Below are 18,502 nucleotides of genomic sequence, written 5' to 3' on the forward strand. Positions count from 1 at the left end.
CCTACCAGCCCATTTGCTCACCACCCTCTTGGTTCTGTGCCAAGGGCAAGGGAAGAGGGACGCCAGAGCCCAGATGCTGCAGCAGGAATGGGGAGGGGTAGAATTTCCAAATGAGGAGCTAATAACACAGGCCCTAAGAATGGAACCCAAGTACCTCAAGACCCAGGGTCCGATCCTAAGGCTCCACACCTCACCTGCCGTCGTAGCAGCGCTGGAAGTGAGCACAGGGATTATCCTCACTTAGTAGAGGCAGAAACTGTACCCCCCTCCAGTCTGCACCCCACTGTGATTAGCTGGTTAACAATTAGTCTGAGAAATAAGGCCAGAGCAGATGGAAGCACCAGGGAATGAGCACTAAGTGGGTGAATCGGACTGGAAGCTGGAGTTCAGGAAGGGGGAGATCCAGGAGCACCTGAGCAAGTGCTACTCCTTTGGGAGAGGCCAGATTGGCGCAGGTCCTGTCTAGTCGGTAGGGCTGGGGTGGATGGCTGCTGGAGCAAGGGCAGTGGGTTTCTGAAGGGCTGGGTTGGGTCATAAATGATTTGGGGGGCAGGGAAGAAAGAACAGATAGCCAGACCGTGTGTTAGCTTTTCCTTTTGAGTCATAGATCCCTTTAAGAATCTAATAAGACTAATGACCCTTTCCTCAGAGAAAGAAGCAGCTGATTCCACAATGTCAAGGGTTGAGAAACCCCAGCAGCCCCCCTTCCACCCCAGCAGCCCAACCAGACCAGGTGAAGCAGGCCTGATTGTTAGAGGCAGAGAAGCAGGCCCTCAGCAGAGCTGCAGATGTGAGTGGTCCATCTTCTGGGCTGGCTTGCCTTCTCACACATGCCCACGGTCCCCTAGACTTGAGCCCAGGTTTGTCCGAGCCCCAGACCTGGTTTTAGCCCATTATTCTCATGGGATGAATCAAAAGGCCTGAAGATAAATGCCTCTCACATCCTAACCAAACCACCCACACCAGGTTCAATGTCTTTGTCCTTTCAGGTTGGAAAGAAGCTTACAGTCTGGAAGTGGGTTCGGGATGCCCCTGCTGTGAGCCCCCCGTTGCAGCTGGGAGGGGATTGTGCAGCAAGCCCCATTGTTAGGACCAAGATCAAGGACGCCTGTGGTCTGGTGCCCCGTTCCCTGCCTCCTAACCTGGGCGCCCTGAGGCTGGCCAGTTCCAGCCGGCCCCTGACCCACCGCCCCCAACGGCCACCAGAGCCCTGGCCTTACCCTACCCTGTCCACCGCACATGTTCCAATGGGGACAGAAAGCGGCCAGATTTGCAGCAGACCCCACTGCGAGAAAACTCCAAGAAGCCAAGTCCGACAGACCCTTTCTTTCTAAAATGGGCCCATTAGAGGACTCTTTAAGGTAGATAGACCTGCTCTCCCAGGTCAGAAACACAGCCCGACTTCCCAGGGCTCGGCGCACCAGGAGGTAACCAGAATCTGTTGACTGAAGGGCTGTCAGCGGACTCTTGGTCCAGCGAACCATGTGGTTTTCTTGCTGAACCACATTCCCCCCCCCCGCCCCCTTTCCAGCACAGACCCTCAATAAGGCCAGGCTCCTTGCTGAAGGCATCAGCAGAGGCCACTGTCAAGGTCACGGGGAGGGTGGCTGGTTAGCACTGAGCTCAAGGCTCATAAGCACCACTGGCCTTTCCAGACCCATATGCCATTTTCTGGATGTTTTCTCCCAGTATTCCTGGGACTACCCCATCTCCACTCCTCATCTCATGGACCTACCTGGCCAGATGCAACCTGCCTTCGAGGAAGAGGTGAAAGGAGGTGGCGGGGGGAGGGGAACGTCAGAGGAAGCGGTCTATAGCCTGCCGGAGACCGAGAAAATCCTCAGCAAGTTACTCTGGCGATTTGAAGACAGGGTTCTTCAAAATGCCAGGGCAGGGCCACCTTGGGGGAGAAGAGGTCCAGGTCAGTCGGAGGTGGGCTCTAGCAAGGTGGGAAATCCGGCACAGGGGTTCACACATAGAAGGCTGTCTCTGCCTTGCTCCCGCCCCAGGGGACTCAGAGACGAGGCCAATGTTTTGAAAAATATAAAATTTTAATAAAGGCTACATCTCTTAATTACAATAATTATTGTACCAAGTAATTTTCCTTAAATGAACTCTTTATAATGCATAATTTACAGGATAAGTAGAACAAAATGCCATGGCAAAAGTCATTGAGTACAAGACTTGTAATAAAAAGGCATAAAATATATTTATACATAAACCCCTTTCAAAAAACAAGGGAAAGTTGGAGCCCTCAATATAGGGCGACACACGGAGCGGGACACCGTGCAGGTACAGGTACTGTACTGATTTCAAGTCAAGCACTAGAGATAGTGGATTAACACTCTTCTGTTGTACAATATATACAGACGTATAGTACAGTAACAATGGCAAACAGAATGTACAGATTAACTTAACACGAAAACCCGAACATCAAAATGAAGGTGTCTGGAGGAAAGGGTGCTGCTAGGTCTTCCCACAACTGTCTGCTTCTTTGCAGGGTAAGAAGGGGGATGGGCGGCAGGGGGGGGTGGATTCCCAAAGACTAGTTAAAAAAATAAAAACCCAACCAACCAAAACTCCAAGGAATTGTTTCAACGCAAGCGTGAGTTGAACTCCAAGGTTCCAGCGGGCCTCGGCCGTGGGGTGCCGAGCCTTGGTGGGGAGTTAGGAGTTACTGAGGAAATCTGGGGTCCCCAAAATGAAGCTCCCGCCCCACCTCCCGTCCCCACAGTGGATCCCATCCCACACGATGACGCCCAAATGGTGGTGACATTGCAACATAAGTCAGTCCTCAAGACCTTTACGACAAAACAGAGCAGCACAGAAAGAAAATGCACCAATTTTCTGCGTGTGTCAATGGTAGGGCACCATTTAAAAAAGTCTATCTTCACTTGGAGAAATGCAGGGCAAAGCAATTCCCCCTTTAATGAAGAAATCATGAATGCACCCCTAGCTCAACCCTCAAGTTTGGACAGGACGATGAAAACGTCCCCTCTCCCCCATCCGTGTTTAAAGCAGCATATCCATTAACTGGGGGGTAGGGGGGGTGGGGAACCAACTGTTCAATAAATAGCAGGAAGGGCTCCTGTTCAGGGAAGCTATACACAGTCCTCAGTTTGTGGGTTTCAGATCCCCAGGCGGTCATATGTTACCTGCGCATGGCAGTCTCTCCAATACAGCCCGCATCTTCAATAGCCAAGAGTGGTCATGTTTTTAATAAATAGTTCAGGCTTTTCTTATCTCAGTACCCAGCTCGTGAATAATGAAAACCAACCTCCCTACCCTCCCCACCCTCCCCGAGTGGCCAGTGGCCAATTCTTCCCGGGATTTTTGTCTTCTTCATTGGTTTAGTTTTCCTTCAAAACATCGCATCGCGGTCCGTCATGGCCAAGGCCGGTGGCGTGGGCGGGAGGGCAGCCCCGTAGTCCCACCAGGGCCCGACCCCCACCGAGGCTCAGTCGATCCTCTCCACCTTCCCCAGGATCCTGCCTTCGTACATGGGGAGTACTGCCTCATCGTCCCAGATCTCCTCAAACACGGCTCCGCAGGCAAACTCGTCGCTTGCTTTTTTGAAGTAATACCTTAAAAGGAAAACCCAGAGAGCGTCTTGGTGAAAAGTGCGTTTTCTACTTTGCTTAGGAGAAAGGCGAGATGTCAACCCGGAGGAGGGGTCCTGAGGGTGCTGCTGCGGCAGGTGTGCACGGGGACCCTGCGGGGGGCGCAATGGGGTCGCCCAGGCAGCCTCCTGCCTGCGTTTTCCACCCAGAACGCTTAGGCCAACCCGCAACCCGAAGCGCCACGCTGGGCAGAGCGCACTCTGCAGAGAGCTGCCTGAGGCTTTCTCCCCTTTTGGGGAGGGGTGCAGGGAGGGGGGCGGGAAGGGCAAGGCATGCAAGGTCCATTGGCAGCAGCAGCCACCAAGGTTGTGGGGAGGGGGTGTCCCCTCCAAAAGGCCCCAGACCCAGCCACCCTGAACCTGCAGAAGTCTGTAGAAGGCTGACACCTCCGGTCCTTCCCACCCCGCAGTGCCCACAGGCCCACTCCTCTAGCCTGACCCTGGCACAGCCATGGGACAGGCCGCTGCAGGAGGCTGGCCAGCACCATCTTGCTTCCCAGGGTTGCAGACAGCCCTTGGCCTCGGCCTCTCTCCCCTCTTCTTCCCATTTCCCTCCCCCGCCCTTCCACCCCACCCCACCCCACCCCTCCAGGGTCAAACACTAAAGACCCTTCTATTATGCCCCTTGATTAAAGGTTCCTTTTATCCCACCCCAGACTTCTTTCTTCTAAGGCTGTTTAACTGTGTGGACAAAATGACCAGCCTCTCTCAGGAGAGCCACATTCAGAAGCAACTGCTGTCCCCCACCCCCAACGGGCCCAGTCCCCGGCCCCTTCCAGGGAGACCCCTCAGGATTAAGCCTGTCCCTGCAAGCTGTCACCTTCAGCCAATAAAGGCCGCTCGTGGAGGGAGGGTCCTGGTCCTCTGGGGGGGAGGGGGACAGCTCTCTAAAAAATTTAATTGTGTCTCAGGGTTTTTTTGTTTCTGTCTTTTCATTTAAAAGAAAAAAAAATTCCCCTTGGTTAGAGCTCAACTTCTTCCCTCTTTAATGAAAGCAAGCCAAATGCTTTCGCAGGAGATAAGGCTCAATAAAGTGAACCAGCTGGGTTTAGTCAACGTTCCCCGTTTAGTGGTTCCCAGCGAGGCCACAGCGCCGGGGTGACCGCTTCCTACCCAGCGGATGGGGTCGGGGTGCTTGGGGAGCCCGAGCAGGGACGGGGAGGGACATGGTACACAGGGGACCCCGGAGAGCCTGTGGGGGGGGCCCTTCCAGACACGAGGCCGCCCTTGGTCATGCCCCAGTCCTCCAGCTCTGACCCCTCCGCTCTACCAAGTTGGGCTTCCACGCACGGCCCCTCCGAACAAACATGCGGTGACCTTTTCCAGAACTGTAACCTCTTCCAGAAAGGACAGAGGCCACATTCCCTGGCCCCGGCCCACAGACTTCAAATGCACTGCACTGCCCTCATCTTCTCCAAGACACGGGCTTTTCCAATGCAACACGCTTTATGTGGCAAACCATGCTTTCTTCTGACGTCTGGCACCAACAGCGTCTGGCACGTCTGGAGAGACTGTTCTCCTTTTGAACCCCTGCCATGTTGCGATTACTCAGTGCCCCCCGGGTTCCCCCCCACCAACTCCGCGGCCCCATCCTGGCCAGGCTTTTTATTGGGGGGGGTGAGGGGGAGCGCGTGTGGAAGGACGGGGCATCACCCCCACTGGGAGGGCCAGGCCTGGCACCCGGTGCCTCCATGAGCCAGCTCAGGCCGGAGAGCAAGTAGAGAGAGATAAGGTGGCTGGGAAGGGTCTGGCCACAGCCTGATCCAATCAGGAAAGAATTCTGAGAGTCAACCATTTGTGCAAGTCTTTGTGCATTAAAGGGGAGGCCGGGGCTTCAAAGCCGGACTTATTAAGTGTGCCTTAGAAAAAAACAATCAGAGCCAGATGTGGCCGCAGCGGCTGAGCGCGGAGCTTCCCCTGCAGCCGCCGCCTGGCACACCAGCGTCCTTCTCTCCCGAAGGTCACCTGCAGGTCCACTCAAAGTCCAGCCGAGTCAAAGCTGAGATCAAAATGAATCCCTGGAGGGGCACACTTGTGTAATTAGTTTCACCTTGTGTCTGTTCAAGATAAAAAAAAAAAAGAAGAAGAAGAAGAAGAGGAGGAGGAAGAAGAAAAAGAAGCAGCAGAGCAGCCAGGCCTGTTCCCCAACCGCTCTGACACATTTTCAGAATCGTCTCTGGCCTGGTTTCGCGCGGAGAGCTCTACTGCCCAGCTCCACGCCCTGCGCCTTCGTCACTCACAGGGTCCTCGCCCCTGAGCCCCAGCCTTTCCCTGCAGGAGGAATCACTCCAGACCCCCGCCCCACCGGGCACCCAGGTCTCCGCACAGGGCCGGCTCTGGAAGGGACCCAGTCTCGGGGCCCTGGAGCCGGGCCCACCCGGCGGGTCGAACAATCCTGGGACAGTTCTCCATGCCTGCCTCAGGCTCCAGGTGGGGGTGGGTTGGCACCTTCGGAGCACCTACTGGGCCCCTCCTTAAAGTGAGCGTGCAACACCTTGTGTGTGTGCAGACGCACGCGTGCACGCGCACACACACACACACACCTGTCTTGTGCACCACAACCCGAGATGGAGCTAGAGCAGAGCCCACACACGTCTCTGGGATGAAGGCCATCAAGGAGGAGCAGCTAGGACTTGAGGAACACAGGTGGAGTCATCACCCGCCCCGCATTCCCGGGGAGGACACCAAGAAGTGGTCCCCGCTCCAGAATCCTCTCTGGGGCCCTAGAAGGCCAGGCAGGTGGCTCCACTGCGCAGACAGGGAGAAGAGGGCTGGAGGGAGGGTGAGTGCCCTTCCCAGGACGACTGGCCGGCCCTGTCCACCCAGTCCCCACCCACGGGGCCATCCCCTCTCAGTTATGGACACAAAAGCATTTCTGCTTCTCGGGACCCACACCACAAGGCCGGTCTTCAAGGATAAAGGCTGAGGAAGGAGAATGCTGTCTATATTTCCAGGCAGTGGCCTCTGCCCTTCCCCAGGCCTTCAGTGTGGACAGTCTCTCCTAGACCCAAGCCTGCTCATCGGTCTGTCCGTCTGTCTCTCCCCAACACACACCGCTTGCTGCCTTTCGGGAAGGGCCTCCACTAGACGGCCAGAGCTCAGCTCTCCTGGCCAAGCCCCCTTTCTCCTTCAGAGTCTCATTCACCTGGTAGGAAAAGCCCGTGCAGGTCCCCACAGAGCCCTCCCAGCGGCCTCCCTGCGGCTCCGCTGTGTTATTTCTGTTGGTGGTGAGGGCAGAGAGGAAATGAGAAGGAACAGAAGTGCCAGGCAGCCCGGGGGGCCTCCCTAAGCACCTCCTGAGCCCCCTCCCGGGTCCGGCCAGGCCAGGGAAGCGACTCTGGCTCTCGGTCCTGAGCACACAGAGTGCAAGGCAGCAGAAGCCGCAGGGCTCTTACCTATAATTTCCCTTTTTGCTGAGCTGCTCTTTAAAGTGGCCCAGGGTCAGGCTCTGAGCCTTCAGCATCCTCCTGTACGGAATTTCTTCTCCACAGAAAAAGTATGTAACGACCAACTCGCTGGCCTGGAGCGCGTGAACCCCCGCCAGCTTCTTTGGCTCTTTGTGACTGAGAAAAGAAGATGGAATGCAACAAGTTCAGCATTCGAAGGCGGCAAGTGCACATACAACACACACACACACACACACACACACACACACACACACACAGGCTCTCCAACATGTTCTCCGAAGAGAAAGCGAGGCTGCACCCGTGAGCTCCAAGGGAGCCTGGGTGTGCCTCCCCTCCCCCCAGGTCACGCAGGCAGCCACTCTGGGGGCACAGTCCAGGTCATCTGCTTGGGGCACCCAGGAAGGGACGATCTCCTCTGGCTTGTACACACTGCTATTGTTCCCCTCACTACCACCAAACGGGGTCTCTTTCGGTCTTGCCAAGGAAGACGAGGGGAGAGGCTGCCACAGAGCCTCGGATCCACTCAGCCCGGCGTGGGAATGCTGTAGAGACAAACCCAGAGCATCTCTGGGGACGACATGGACACCAGAGCCCACTGGGAGGGGAAGTTCAATCATTTCGACCTCCCTCGTTTATTCGGAGTTTGCAGAGTGGCTTTAAAAAACACAAAAAAGCCGCAGGCCTGGATGGCTGGTGCACGTAAGGCCAACGGATGAGAAATGACAGGGCAAGGGTGGCAGCCTGTGCAGGCCACCAGGCATGGCTCACTGCTCAAGATGAACCAGCTAAGGAAGAAAACTTGAATTATTGAGACCATTTGAGACCCCTGTAGCCGATTTCTTTCTAAATGCACCATCCTAGAATTCAACGGAGCCAGGCTTCTCCGCCCACTGGGCAAGAGTGTAACCTGATGGGAAGAACCATGGCACCGCGGGGGAAGACACAGTGTTCTCCCCAAGCAAAAGGACGAAGACGGTCCTTGCACTCTGCAATGGTGGAGAAGCACCTTCCTGCTCCATGTGACCAGACGTTTCCAGCTTGCTAGTTTGCAAGCTGAATGAGGGCAATGTTTCCATCCGGGGTCAGGGACCCTCTCTTACCCATCTGCTAATGGCTGCCCGTCCCAGCTTTTGATGAGCATGTGCCCAGGAGCCCTGAGCCATCCGAGACTTTGGGAAGGAACACCTGTGTACGCGTCCCAAGGCATCTCCCCGTGTTGGTGGGGTTTCCAAGACCCGCCTTCCAGCCGTAGGCGCGCTGACCCTTCCCTGAGGCTACTGTTCACAAGGGGACTTTTATAAACTAGAGAAAGTTTCCAGGAACCCCAAGGCCGGGAAGTCAATGCCCCGAAATATAAACCACGCGCGGGCTTCTCAACAAGGTCAGGTAAAGACACTCACTCTTCAGAAGCCAGGCTGGGGCTGGAGAAGGGCGGGGCTCCCGCCTGACCCGCGGTGGAGTGATTCCTGTCCCTCTGCTGACCGGCCGCACAGCACCTGAGGACACAGTGGGAGTGGAGGAGTGAGAGGCATGCGGGGAGCAGGCAGAAAATCCTGATGCTCTGGGCTCTCTCTGTAGACCCAACTTCCATCGGCGGGGAGCAGCCACCATAAGTCCCCTGGGAGCCCAGGGACTGGGCGATGCGCGCCCAGGCAAAGGGCCGAAGCTCTGGATCCTCCAACTATCAGGTGTCTCACACACTCATCTACCCAGTCTTGCGGGATGGGGGCATTTGTAAGGAGGGACAGACATTCACCGTCCTCCCGGCCGCCTCACCTAATACACAGAGCCCGGCTAGCTCTTCAGAACAAACAGAACTAAAAGAACAGTTTCTTGAGGGTGGGAGAGAGACGGGTCTGTAGCCAGAAGCCACCTCTCCTTGCTGAGCGCTTGCTCCAGATGCAGGCAGAGAGAAGGCCCTTCCCCGCCGCACCAGGCCACACGCCAGTCGCAGCTGCAGCCCCCCCCACCTCTGCGTTGCCACCACTCACCGCTGTTTGGGGGGCTTGGACACCTCAGCCAGCCGGCGGCAGGCCTCCTCCAGCTGCGCCAGCGTGTTGGGCGGGGTCAGGGGAGGCATCGCGGGGTCCTGGGTGAACGGGTGGGCTCGGGGGGTGGCGCGGGGGTGCCCGTTGCTGCCCCCCAGCAGGTGGTGCCGGCCGGCTCGCTCGGCTAGGGGCGCACGGGCGGACTCCAGCGGATAAGCCTTCTTTGTGCTTTGGGCACTGAGCAAGAGGAGAGAGAGAGAGCAGAAGGAAAGAAAAGGGGTTAGAAAATCTGGAGACGATGACTTCAGTAGAAACTTCTCTATCTTGCCTTCAAAAAGAAAAAAAAAAAAAATGATCCTATCATCACACAGACAGGGGGCGGTGCCAAAACAGGGCATTTTTGCCATCTGCTCAGTCCGGCGTTTAAATATGAAGACGGCAGGAGCACACGGTCCCATATTTTCAGCCAACTGCAGAAACGGCCACCCCACAATACCTCCGCAGGGACGCCCGTGACCCCGGCCGCGGCGGCGGTGCTCTTTACCTAGGGGCCTTGGGTTTGCTCTGCCGCTCACTCTCCAGCATCCATTGCCAGACATCCTGAGACCTGTCTCCTTCCTCCCCTGGAAGCTGCACGGCCCCGGCTCCGCCGGGCGCCCCTCCTTCCCTGGCGGGCGGGGTCAGGCCTGGCTCCACGCTTCTCCCGCTGCGCTTGGGCAGGGTACTGCCTCGGCTGCTGCTGCGGGGAACCAAGAACCACACCCAGCCCCGAGGCCACGTCACATCTCTGGGGCGCCTCGAATCCGGGAAGGTCGGCGAGCAGCAGGGAGACACGAAAGACCCATGCACCTGCTCCCCCTACACACCCCCCCCACCCTGCGCTTCCCTCCTGGAAGCTAATTGCCTATGACCTCCGATATACACCCCCGACCTCGCACCTGCCCGGGTCCCTGGGTGAGAGAGAAAGCCCCAACGGGATACCCTGGTCTGCCCGACACTTACCCAAACTGCTCAGCCTGCGCGGGCTCCAGTGCCTTCGGGTGACTCCTGCACTTGGAGTAGCAGTAATACTCCGCGCCCCCGGGGCAGAAGCAGCGCACCCTCTGGGCAGCCTCCGCTTCGATCTCCTCCTTGGTCTTGGGGAGGGCGTGGTGGTGGATGTAGTGGTGGTGGACATGCTTGGTGGTCTGCTTGGTCACGAAGCTCTTGGCTGCGAGGAGGGGGCAAGTGGCCTGCGAGGTGGCCACGGGGGGCAACTTGCCCCCGGGCGGGAGCAGGGGATGGTACGGCTGATGGTGGTGGTGGTGGTCGGGGGAGCGGGAGCGAGGGCTATAGCGGCCCACGCCCGGGGACTGGCAGCCGGGGGTCTTGAGGACCCTGGACAGATGGTCGTCCAGAATGGTCTGCGGGTCCTCCTCGTAGCTGCCGGAGGGCAGGAGGGAGAGAGGGTGTGGGGCAGGCCCCCCGTCCCTGGAGCTCAGCGCAAGCTCGGAGGCCTCCTTCTCTTCGTCCTGAGGGGCAGGCGGCAGAAGGGGGAGGCGAACGGGTAAGCAGGAGGGGCCAGCCTGGGTCGTCAGTGGGTCACGGGCAGGGGCGGCGCCACGTCTCGCGGGGACAGTGGAGGGGTGCAGACGGCGGGGCACAGACCTCCCCGGGGAGTGGACGGGGGCCCGCACTACCTCTCGGATCTGCTGCAGACGCTCCTCCAGGCTGTGGCGGCTCTCCAGCTCCAGCTTCAGCTTCTCCAGCCTGGAGATGAGCTCCGCCGCGAAGGTGGCGGGCTCCACGGGGGTCATCTCCTTGGGCAGGCGGTGGGTTCTCTACGGGGCGCAGGGAGGGAAGACGCGAGGCATGTTCAGCGGGGCCAGCACGCGGTGCGCACCGGAGCTTCCTGGGCCTGGCGGCAATGGCCACGGCCACAACCACAGCCACGGCCAGAGCTGCAAGGGCGGACGGGCAGACGGGCAGGCGGGCGGAGAGCGGCGGGCGCGGCGCCCGGGCTGCTCGGGAGCTTTATGCGCTGGCGCCACGGCCTCATGGAGAGCCATGGTCCCCACCAGCGCTTGCCTTGGGCAGGAGCAGTTGGTCGCACTCCGAGAGGCCCGGCTTGTTCTCTCTGTAGTACAACCAGCCCATCAGTAGCTACTCTGAAGTAGAAAATCTTCAAAGACTGTTGTCAAACATCAAAAAAAAAAAAAAAAAAAAAAAAAAAAGGCAGCCCTCTGCAGTAGGGAGGGAGGGGAGAGGGACCAACTCAAGGAATAAAAAGTAGAGTCTAAACAGAAAGGGAACTGGAAATTAAAAAAAAAAAAAAAAAAAAAAAGACTGGAAGGGAGGTGGGGGCCATGGTGGGGGGGGGGGGGGGAGGCAGGAAAAAAAAGGGAGTCACACAGCCAGATCAGAAGAAGTGGTAATTTATTTCGTGGCTGCACACTGCGCACCTCTGAGGTGGTGTTGTCTCAACACTGTCCTAGATCTCCCCGGCTCTCCGCGCCCCTCCTCCCCGGCTCTTTGTACAGAAAACGAAGAAAGATGCTGCGGGCTAGCAGAGCACCGCTGCGCTGGGCTGCCTGAAGCTGATCTATCAAGGGAGAAGGGAACATCTCCAAATCAAGTACAGAATATAAAAAGGCACCTAGGGTGCCTGCAAAAGCAGCAAACAGAGGACTCCCACCGCCCGGTTCTACGTCCTCTGGTCCTCCCGCCACCGCCGCCCCTCCGGCGCACGGCCTCCTCCTTCCTCAATGGCCCTCTTGCTCTGCCCTTTCCTTCAGGATGAGTGGGGGAGGCAGAAAGCTGACCTGCGAAGGTCTGTGTCCCCCCTGCAGCTGAGCAGGGCTCGCCTCCATGATGGGCACCCATAGAGCCAGGGAACCATGTCTGGGGGTGGGGCGGGGAGAAAGGCCCCCCAGGAATAGGCCGTTCTCAGGCAGGCTGGCTCCATTCGGCCCAGATCAAAGCTCTGCCTTATGGAGAAAGTCGATTTGCACACCCCAGGACAAAATCACCTAACGTACAAGTGTGGGCGGTAGAATTTTTATTCACACGCATTCACACGCATACTCCTCTGCACCCCCAAAGCCTGCCCAGAAAAGAACCTGTGTCCCCAATACCGCTGTGTTTGGGTGGGGGTTGCTGAAGGGCCCCAGGAAAGTGTTGTTAATACGCTAAATTTTCGGACCAAGTCCCCTCTGGACGGTCAGGGACTTTCAGAGAGGAGCTGCTCTAAGTGACAGTAACCCACACACTCCCCGCAATGTCGAATCAGCAACTGGACGTGTTAATTTCCTGAATGCAACATCACTGATGAGCCAATGGCATTCTCGGAAGCTGGCAGGAAGGATTCGCGAACGGAGTTGCCACTCAGAGCTCGGCACTCCCCTCCCCTCCCTAAGGACGGTTCTCTTGCAGCCTTGGATCTCAGCGTGTTGCAAGAAGCACAGCTCCTAAGACACAGACGAGGGGCCTCTGCTGGGTTTAGGGGGGGCCACATGCTGGCCGCCCTCCGGGCCTTGGAAACGGAAGAGGAGATGCAAGGAAAGGATCTTCATGCCATGCTGGCCTCTCCTGTCAATCACAGGGAGAAGCTGCTCATGAGATCCTAACTTCCAAAGGCTTCATTCATGCAGCATTTATGAGGTGCAGATCCAACAGGAGGTACTAAGCCAAGTTGTGGGGTTGGGAACAGACAAGACAGGACAGCTGCCTTCCGGGGCTCTGGAAGTCAACAGGAGACACGACCTAGGGATGCACTTTTCCTTCTGCGGGAGACAGAGATGCCTGCGGCCTCCTCATATACGCAGTCAATCGGCACGTTTTAGTAAGCACCTGTTACGCACCAGCCATAGTCACTGTGCACAGGGCATTTCATGGGACAGACAGAACCCCCTGCCCTCGGGGGGCCTCCATTCTAGTGGGAACCCACAGAAGGAAGCACGGCTTAGTCCCACCATTGCTTGGTTTCTGTGAGAGAACAGCTGTGGCTTCTTCTTTGGAAAGAAACTTCTTTGCCGAGTTGAGAAAACGTAGAAGTTCAAGGAGGTCGTCTCAAGCTTCCCTCTGCTCAGCATCACAGCCCGAGAAACCAGGTAACGACACCTCTCGCCTGGTTCCCCCTTTCCTTCCCTTTCCCCTAGCATACCTCAGGCACTGCTGCTCCTCTGACCCTAGACCTGCCCCCCTCCACCTCCCAGCCCTCTTCTGCAAGACTCAACATGGCCAAAAACACCTGCCTTCCCCTTCCAGACAATACTCACCGGGAAATGAGGTAGAGACACTTGGCCATTGGCCTTCACACTGCGATGCATTTCTCTCTGGAGCTGTTTCTTACTCCCCACACGGTAAGGAGGGATTCCATCTCTAAGGGAAGGGAAAAGACAGAACCCACAGGCTCAGGAGGATGCTTTCAGCACGCAGGCTAAGTCCCAAGCCCTCCCGAGACCTAGGGGTGGAGAGGGCCCTTGCATGCCTCCACGCACTTGTGTCCCCGTCCTGGGCCCCACGGCTACTACCCCCAAGGGGAAAGACCAATTCCAGATCCAGCTGCCAAGCCCCCTGCCCATCAGCCACCTCTGGCAACTTGGCTCCCTCTCCGATTCGGGACCAACAACTTGGAAAGAGCTCGGTGAGGTCCTCCTACAAGCTCTGCCTGGGAAGTGGTTACACTCCAGCCAGCCCAGAGTGATGGCTCCCCGTTTTATATCACAGGCGGTACACGTGGGAGAAACTCAGGCCCCTTTGGAGCACACCAGGGCAAAACACTGCAGGAAGAGGGACCAGGCCTGTAGAAAGCTGAGCCTAGTGAAGCGGTGCATCCTTCTCCAACAGTCAGGCCCCCACCTGTTTCCAAATGTCTTCCTTTTATAAATCACCCACAAGAGTATCTCTGGGATCCTCCATCCCTCGGCTCCAAACCCTGCTAACCACCCCCCTCCAAACGAAGGAATTCCCACGGACACATGACCAATGTGGGCATAAAGAAAAAGCACCTACTATGTGGCACTCTGGGCAATTTCAAGTATGTGAGCACCTACTATGTGAGACCTTACTCCAGGCGCCAGGCGACACAGCAGGGACAGAAGGGGATGAAGATGCAGACGACTGCTCTCACAAAGCGTACATTCTAACAGGTGGTACGCAGGAAGTAGAAAATATCAAAGCAAAACCTACAGCATGTTAGAGAGTGTTAAGCACTGGGCCAAAATACAGGGAGAGAACAGGAAGGAAGGATGGGGGGCGGTGAGGGAGTTCCAGTTTTATGTGGGGGGCTGGGGAGGGGGTGCCAACCAAGTCCTCACTGCAAAGGCGACCTTTGAGTAAAGACCTGCAGGCAGGATGAGCCCCTGTCTCTCATCATTATACTCCCCCCAAAAAGAAAAAAAAAAAGCAAGTGGAGGAGGTAAGAAAAGTAAAGAAAAGCCTCCACCCCAGCCCGTCTTCACTAAGACACGACCTGGAGAGGCTATGATTTTTTTTTTTTTTTTTTTTAAACTTCATGCTTGAAAGCAGTCCATGGTCAAGGTGTGACTCCTTTCCCCACTGCTGGCCCTTCCAGAGGCCACTATCGACAAAGTCTCGTTCCAGCATTCTCATAGTGAATCATGCTTGGAGGCTGTAAATACTGAAATTAGGTATTTGGTTATTTTCCTTTTCCTGGCATTTTGTTCATCACTGGGTGGAAGGAAGAAAAACATCTCTGGCTCACCAGCTGTGGGTGAAAATCAGCAATGCCTAAAAATACCCAGGAGCAGCCGGGGGGAACCAGTTGACCTCCAGCTCCTCATCTGTAATGCCCTAGAATTCCAAGCAGCTGCCTTTTCCAGAAATCTGTTGACCTAGGCCAGATCACAGGGGATGACACAGATCACGGCTGGTCCGTACATCCCTGAGGTCAGTTAGCCGAAGCTTGGCTAGGAATTAGCACAGAAAGGATCATTTTATTGAAGGTACAGGGAAGAAAAGGTGTATCTAAAGCAGGAGAATGCCTGGGGGGCTCAGTCGGTTGAGCACCTGAGTCTTGATTTCGGCTCAGGTCCTGAGCTCAGGGGTTTTGGGACCCAGCTCCGCATGGGACAGCTTGCTCAGCAGGAGTCAGCTTCAGATTCTCTCCCTCGGTCCCCGCCCCCCCCACTGTGCGTGCTCTCTGTCTCTCTCTACAAATCTTTTAAAAAAATATATCTAAAGCAGGATTATGCACACAAGGGTGAGTCCCGTCCCAGAGAAAGGGCAAGAGGGCCAGAGACAGCACACCAGGCGACTAGCGCGGACTTCGCGTCCAAGACAGCCCCCCACGCACTTGACCAGGCCCTCGAAGGCCAGGTGGGATAAAAGGGTCTAAGTTCAGAAACTTACTGAACCACCTGGTATATATTTACCAAACCTCAATGTTTTCACGTTGGAATCACCTTCAAGATGGGAGAAAACTGGGCGCTCACGAGCATGCCTGGCTTGACCAAGAACCAGATTCCACCCAAGGGGCTGAGTCCTATGTGAGGTGGCCTGCCCCGAGGTACGTATACTCCAACTTCATCCCGAATTCACCCAGTTTTACAGATAGTCAGAGACCCTCTGTAGCTCTCGTGGGGTCAGTCAGTAGCAATTAGACCCAGGATCCCAAATCTGAGCCACAGCCAGACTCCCGAATGGGTGTCTTTAACTCAGCCACCTACCCTCCCACCCCACCTGGAGGAGCCAAGCTTCCTGTTGGTTCATTTCCTAAGCCCCTTGAAGTCACATGACACTCTGAAGGGGCGAATGGAAGACATTCCATCCCCATTCCATGGGGATCATTCTGGAACACAGTACCCCACCACTTGGTACTCACTGGCTATGGGGCATGCCAGGTGGTTTCCAAGGCACAGTGAGGATCCCCTTGTCTCTTGCCTAATGTTCCTTGAGGGGTGAGGGTGACCGTGGAGGTCCTCCAGGTTGGGTCTCACACGGATCTAAACTTCTATTAAGCCAGGGCTGCCCCACAAATAATGCCCATGACTTTCTCCTGACCAGCCACACCTCTACAGACTTCCAAAGGGTGGCTGGCCTCTGCTCCAGTCCTCTTCCTGACAGTTTTGTCGGGGGGGGGGGGCGGGGGTAGGAGTCAAGCACCCCACAGATTTCCCTGTGACATGGGGAAGACTTCAAGAGCCCGAGAGGAGGTCCCCACCCATCTCCCCCAAGACTCTGTCTCCTCAAGTGTCCTCTAGAGCCTCTGCTCTTCCCCTTTCCACCCAGATGGAAATCCGAGGTAAGGTTTTTTATACCTCTTGCTTTTTCCATACAAAGCAGAAGGAAGAAGAGAACTGGGGTAAGTACATATAGAAAGGGGGAGGCGGGGAGGAGCAGGTGCCTGGCCAACTGGAGGCAGAAGAACAAATGATTTCAGCACCGCGCCCAGGGCAGCTGAAGGAGCCAAACTCAGGACAGGAAACCTGTGACCAAGGCTGAGAAGAGAGAGCACAACCTAGAGAGGCTCGATGAGGCTTATGAACAGGCACCTTCACGAATACGGGGCTTTATCCCCCCACCAGTCAAGAATCTTCTTCCCAACAGCCCCGCGCTCCAGAAGAGGGCCACTCCGCCTCGGACTCAGGCTCTAGACCTTCGGGATCCATCATCTCCCGGACGCTCAGCACGGTGAGCTACCAAGTGCCCGAGTTCTGTTCCCTACACCGTCCTCCGCTAATTATAAGCATTTTGGCTAACGAGCCCACTGCTGGGCCCAGCCACTTCTGGGGAGCGCTGGTCTTGAAGCGTGGACTCCACTCCGCTGCCACGTGAGCCAAGCCCATCAGCTCGGCCTGCGGACTCGGCTGCGCCCAGCCCAACCTGAGCACCGTCCTCCGGAGGCTTCGCGGTAAGCGACGCGCTCACACACGTGTCCACTCCCGCTCCCATCTGGCAACCACTCAGAAGGCAGCCTCTGACCGCAGCCGACATCAAAAGCCTGGTTTTGTAAGATCAGATCAGATCTGAACTTCACTCGGGGGCCTTTCCTGGTGCCCAGAGTAAACCCATGAATAAGATATAAGGAAATACAAGTCAATAAAGAAAAGAACCCGTTCCACCCTTCAGCAGGAACCGCCACGGCAGGCTCTCGCGCTGGTTCTGTGACACCCGGAGCGGAAGCGGCCTCCACGCCGGGCCAATCCTAGCTCCAAGAGCAGCTCTGCACAACGACAAAGACACCCAAGAGATGCCCCCTGTGTCGCAGGTGTCGCTTCCACGCTTCCTGGCTGTGCCCTGCATATAGGAGCCACACTTGGGCGGCGCCCGCCCCCCCCTCCGTGGCATCCTCCCAGGCCTGATGCTCCAGGATGGCCCCACGAGCCTCTGCGCCTGGCACTCAGGGACTGGCGTTTAGGACTTCGGGGAGACGGGCAGCTAACAGCCCCCGCACACACACCGAAAAAAATAGAAAGCGATTTCTTCTGAGAATGGTGGTTTCAGAGTAACAGGCTCATAACACCGCCTTCTCCGAGGCCTACCATGAAGGCCCAAGCCCCCAGCCATCTTTAACAGGCTTTTTCCTTAGCAGGAAAACAGAAGTCGGCAGTGGGCTTTGGGGGGAGGCAGGGATTTCTCTGGAGCCCCCGGCAGCTCTGTACCTCCAGGCCCCCCAGCACAGGGCTCCCCGGAACAACCCAGGGCAGGCCAGCCCTGCCCAGCTTCCACTGGGGCCCTCTGGCAAAGGCCCCCGGGACTTCATTGGTCCTGTCGCAAATGAGACGATTGCTTCCCCGGCTTGTGTCTAATGAACTCCAACCTTCTGGAGTCTATTGAAGGCCGCCTGTGACCCCCTCTCCCCCTCCCCGGCCGGGTCCCCTCCCCACCCCCCAGCAGGGCGGCCAGCCCCACTCCCCAGCCCCTGGCAGCCCGAGCCGCCCACTGTGACAGGGAGAAAGAGCCAAGGCTCTCTTCATGCTTTATGGGGCGTTCCTATTCACTTGTTCAAGGAAATTTCAAAGGGGCCTGCTACCCTCTTATCCCCACTAAGCCTCCCCAGAAGAACAATGGGCTGAAAGCGGTTCAGTGCAGCTTTTCATCCACACACTTTATTTCTCGCCTGCTCCCTGCTCTCATCTGTGCGAGGCCCACAATTGGCCGCGCTCTGAAGAGGGGTCTAATCCCAGCCCTGGGAATCCCAGTGACCCGCCCGACGCCAGGCAGATCACACCCACCCTGGGCCAGCCGGCCGGAAAGTGGCCCGCACAGCCCGGGCTCTCCGTGCGCGCCAAGCCTTCAGGAGCAGGACGGCCCAGGGACGCCCAGCGCCTGGCAGCCCGAGACCCAGAGGAACCCCACCCCCACCCACCATCCAGAGGACGGGTTCTTATTCCAGAGAACTCTTTGCCTCCACTGTGGTCTGCATGAAACAAATGGCCCTGGACAAACTCCAGAGAGAGAGGACAACCCCACACTGATGAGATATTTGCCCCAAGTTGGCATGACCCTGCCCAACGGGTAGAGCTGTGCCGGTGGCTCAGCTGGGA

At 56.9% G+C, this 18,502-nt stretch overlaps 1 protein-coding gene across 6 annotated transcripts in view; it reads right to left on the minus strand.

Moving 5' to 3' along the window:
* Nucleotides 1–2,032: 2,032 nt before the first annotated feature.
* The window catches only part of AXIN2 (axin 2), a 31,457-nt gene continuing 14,987 nt past the window's right edge, over nucleotides 2,033–18,502 (minus strand). For 3 of the 6 annotated variants that reach the window (XM_047708070.1, XM_047708069.1, XM_047708072.1), the window contains exons 4-11: nucleotides 13,271–13,373; nucleotides 10,694–10,834; nucleotides 10,017–10,525; nucleotides 9,559–9,756; nucleotides 9,018–9,251; nucleotides 8,427–8,522; nucleotides 7,015–7,182; nucleotides 2,033–3,584 (exon numbers count right to left, since the gene is read on the minus strand). In XM_047708070.1, the coding sequence (XP_047564026.1) occupies nucleotides 3,458–3,584; nucleotides 7,015–7,182; nucleotides 8,427–8,522; nucleotides 9,018–9,251; nucleotides 9,559–9,756; nucleotides 10,017–10,525; nucleotides 10,694–10,834; nucleotides 13,271–13,373 (1,576 nt within the window). In that variant the 3' untranslated portion in view covers nucleotides 2,033–3,457. The remainder of the gene's footprint in view (nucleotides 3,585–7,014; nucleotides 7,183–8,426; nucleotides 8,523–9,017; nucleotides 9,252–9,558; nucleotides 9,757–10,016; nucleotides 10,526–10,693; nucleotides 10,835–13,270; nucleotides 13,374–18,502) is intronic. The other 3 variants (XM_047708074.1, XM_047708073.1, XM_047708075.1) reach the window with 3 other exon arrangements.

Source organism: Lutra lutra, chromosome 16, assembly GCF_902655055.1.
Source record: "Lutra lutra chromosome 16, mLutLut1.2, whole genome shotgun sequence".
In the NCBI taxonomy this organism is placed as follows: domain Eukaryota; kingdom Metazoa; phylum Chordata; class Mammalia; order Carnivora; family Mustelidae; genus Lutra; species Lutra lutra.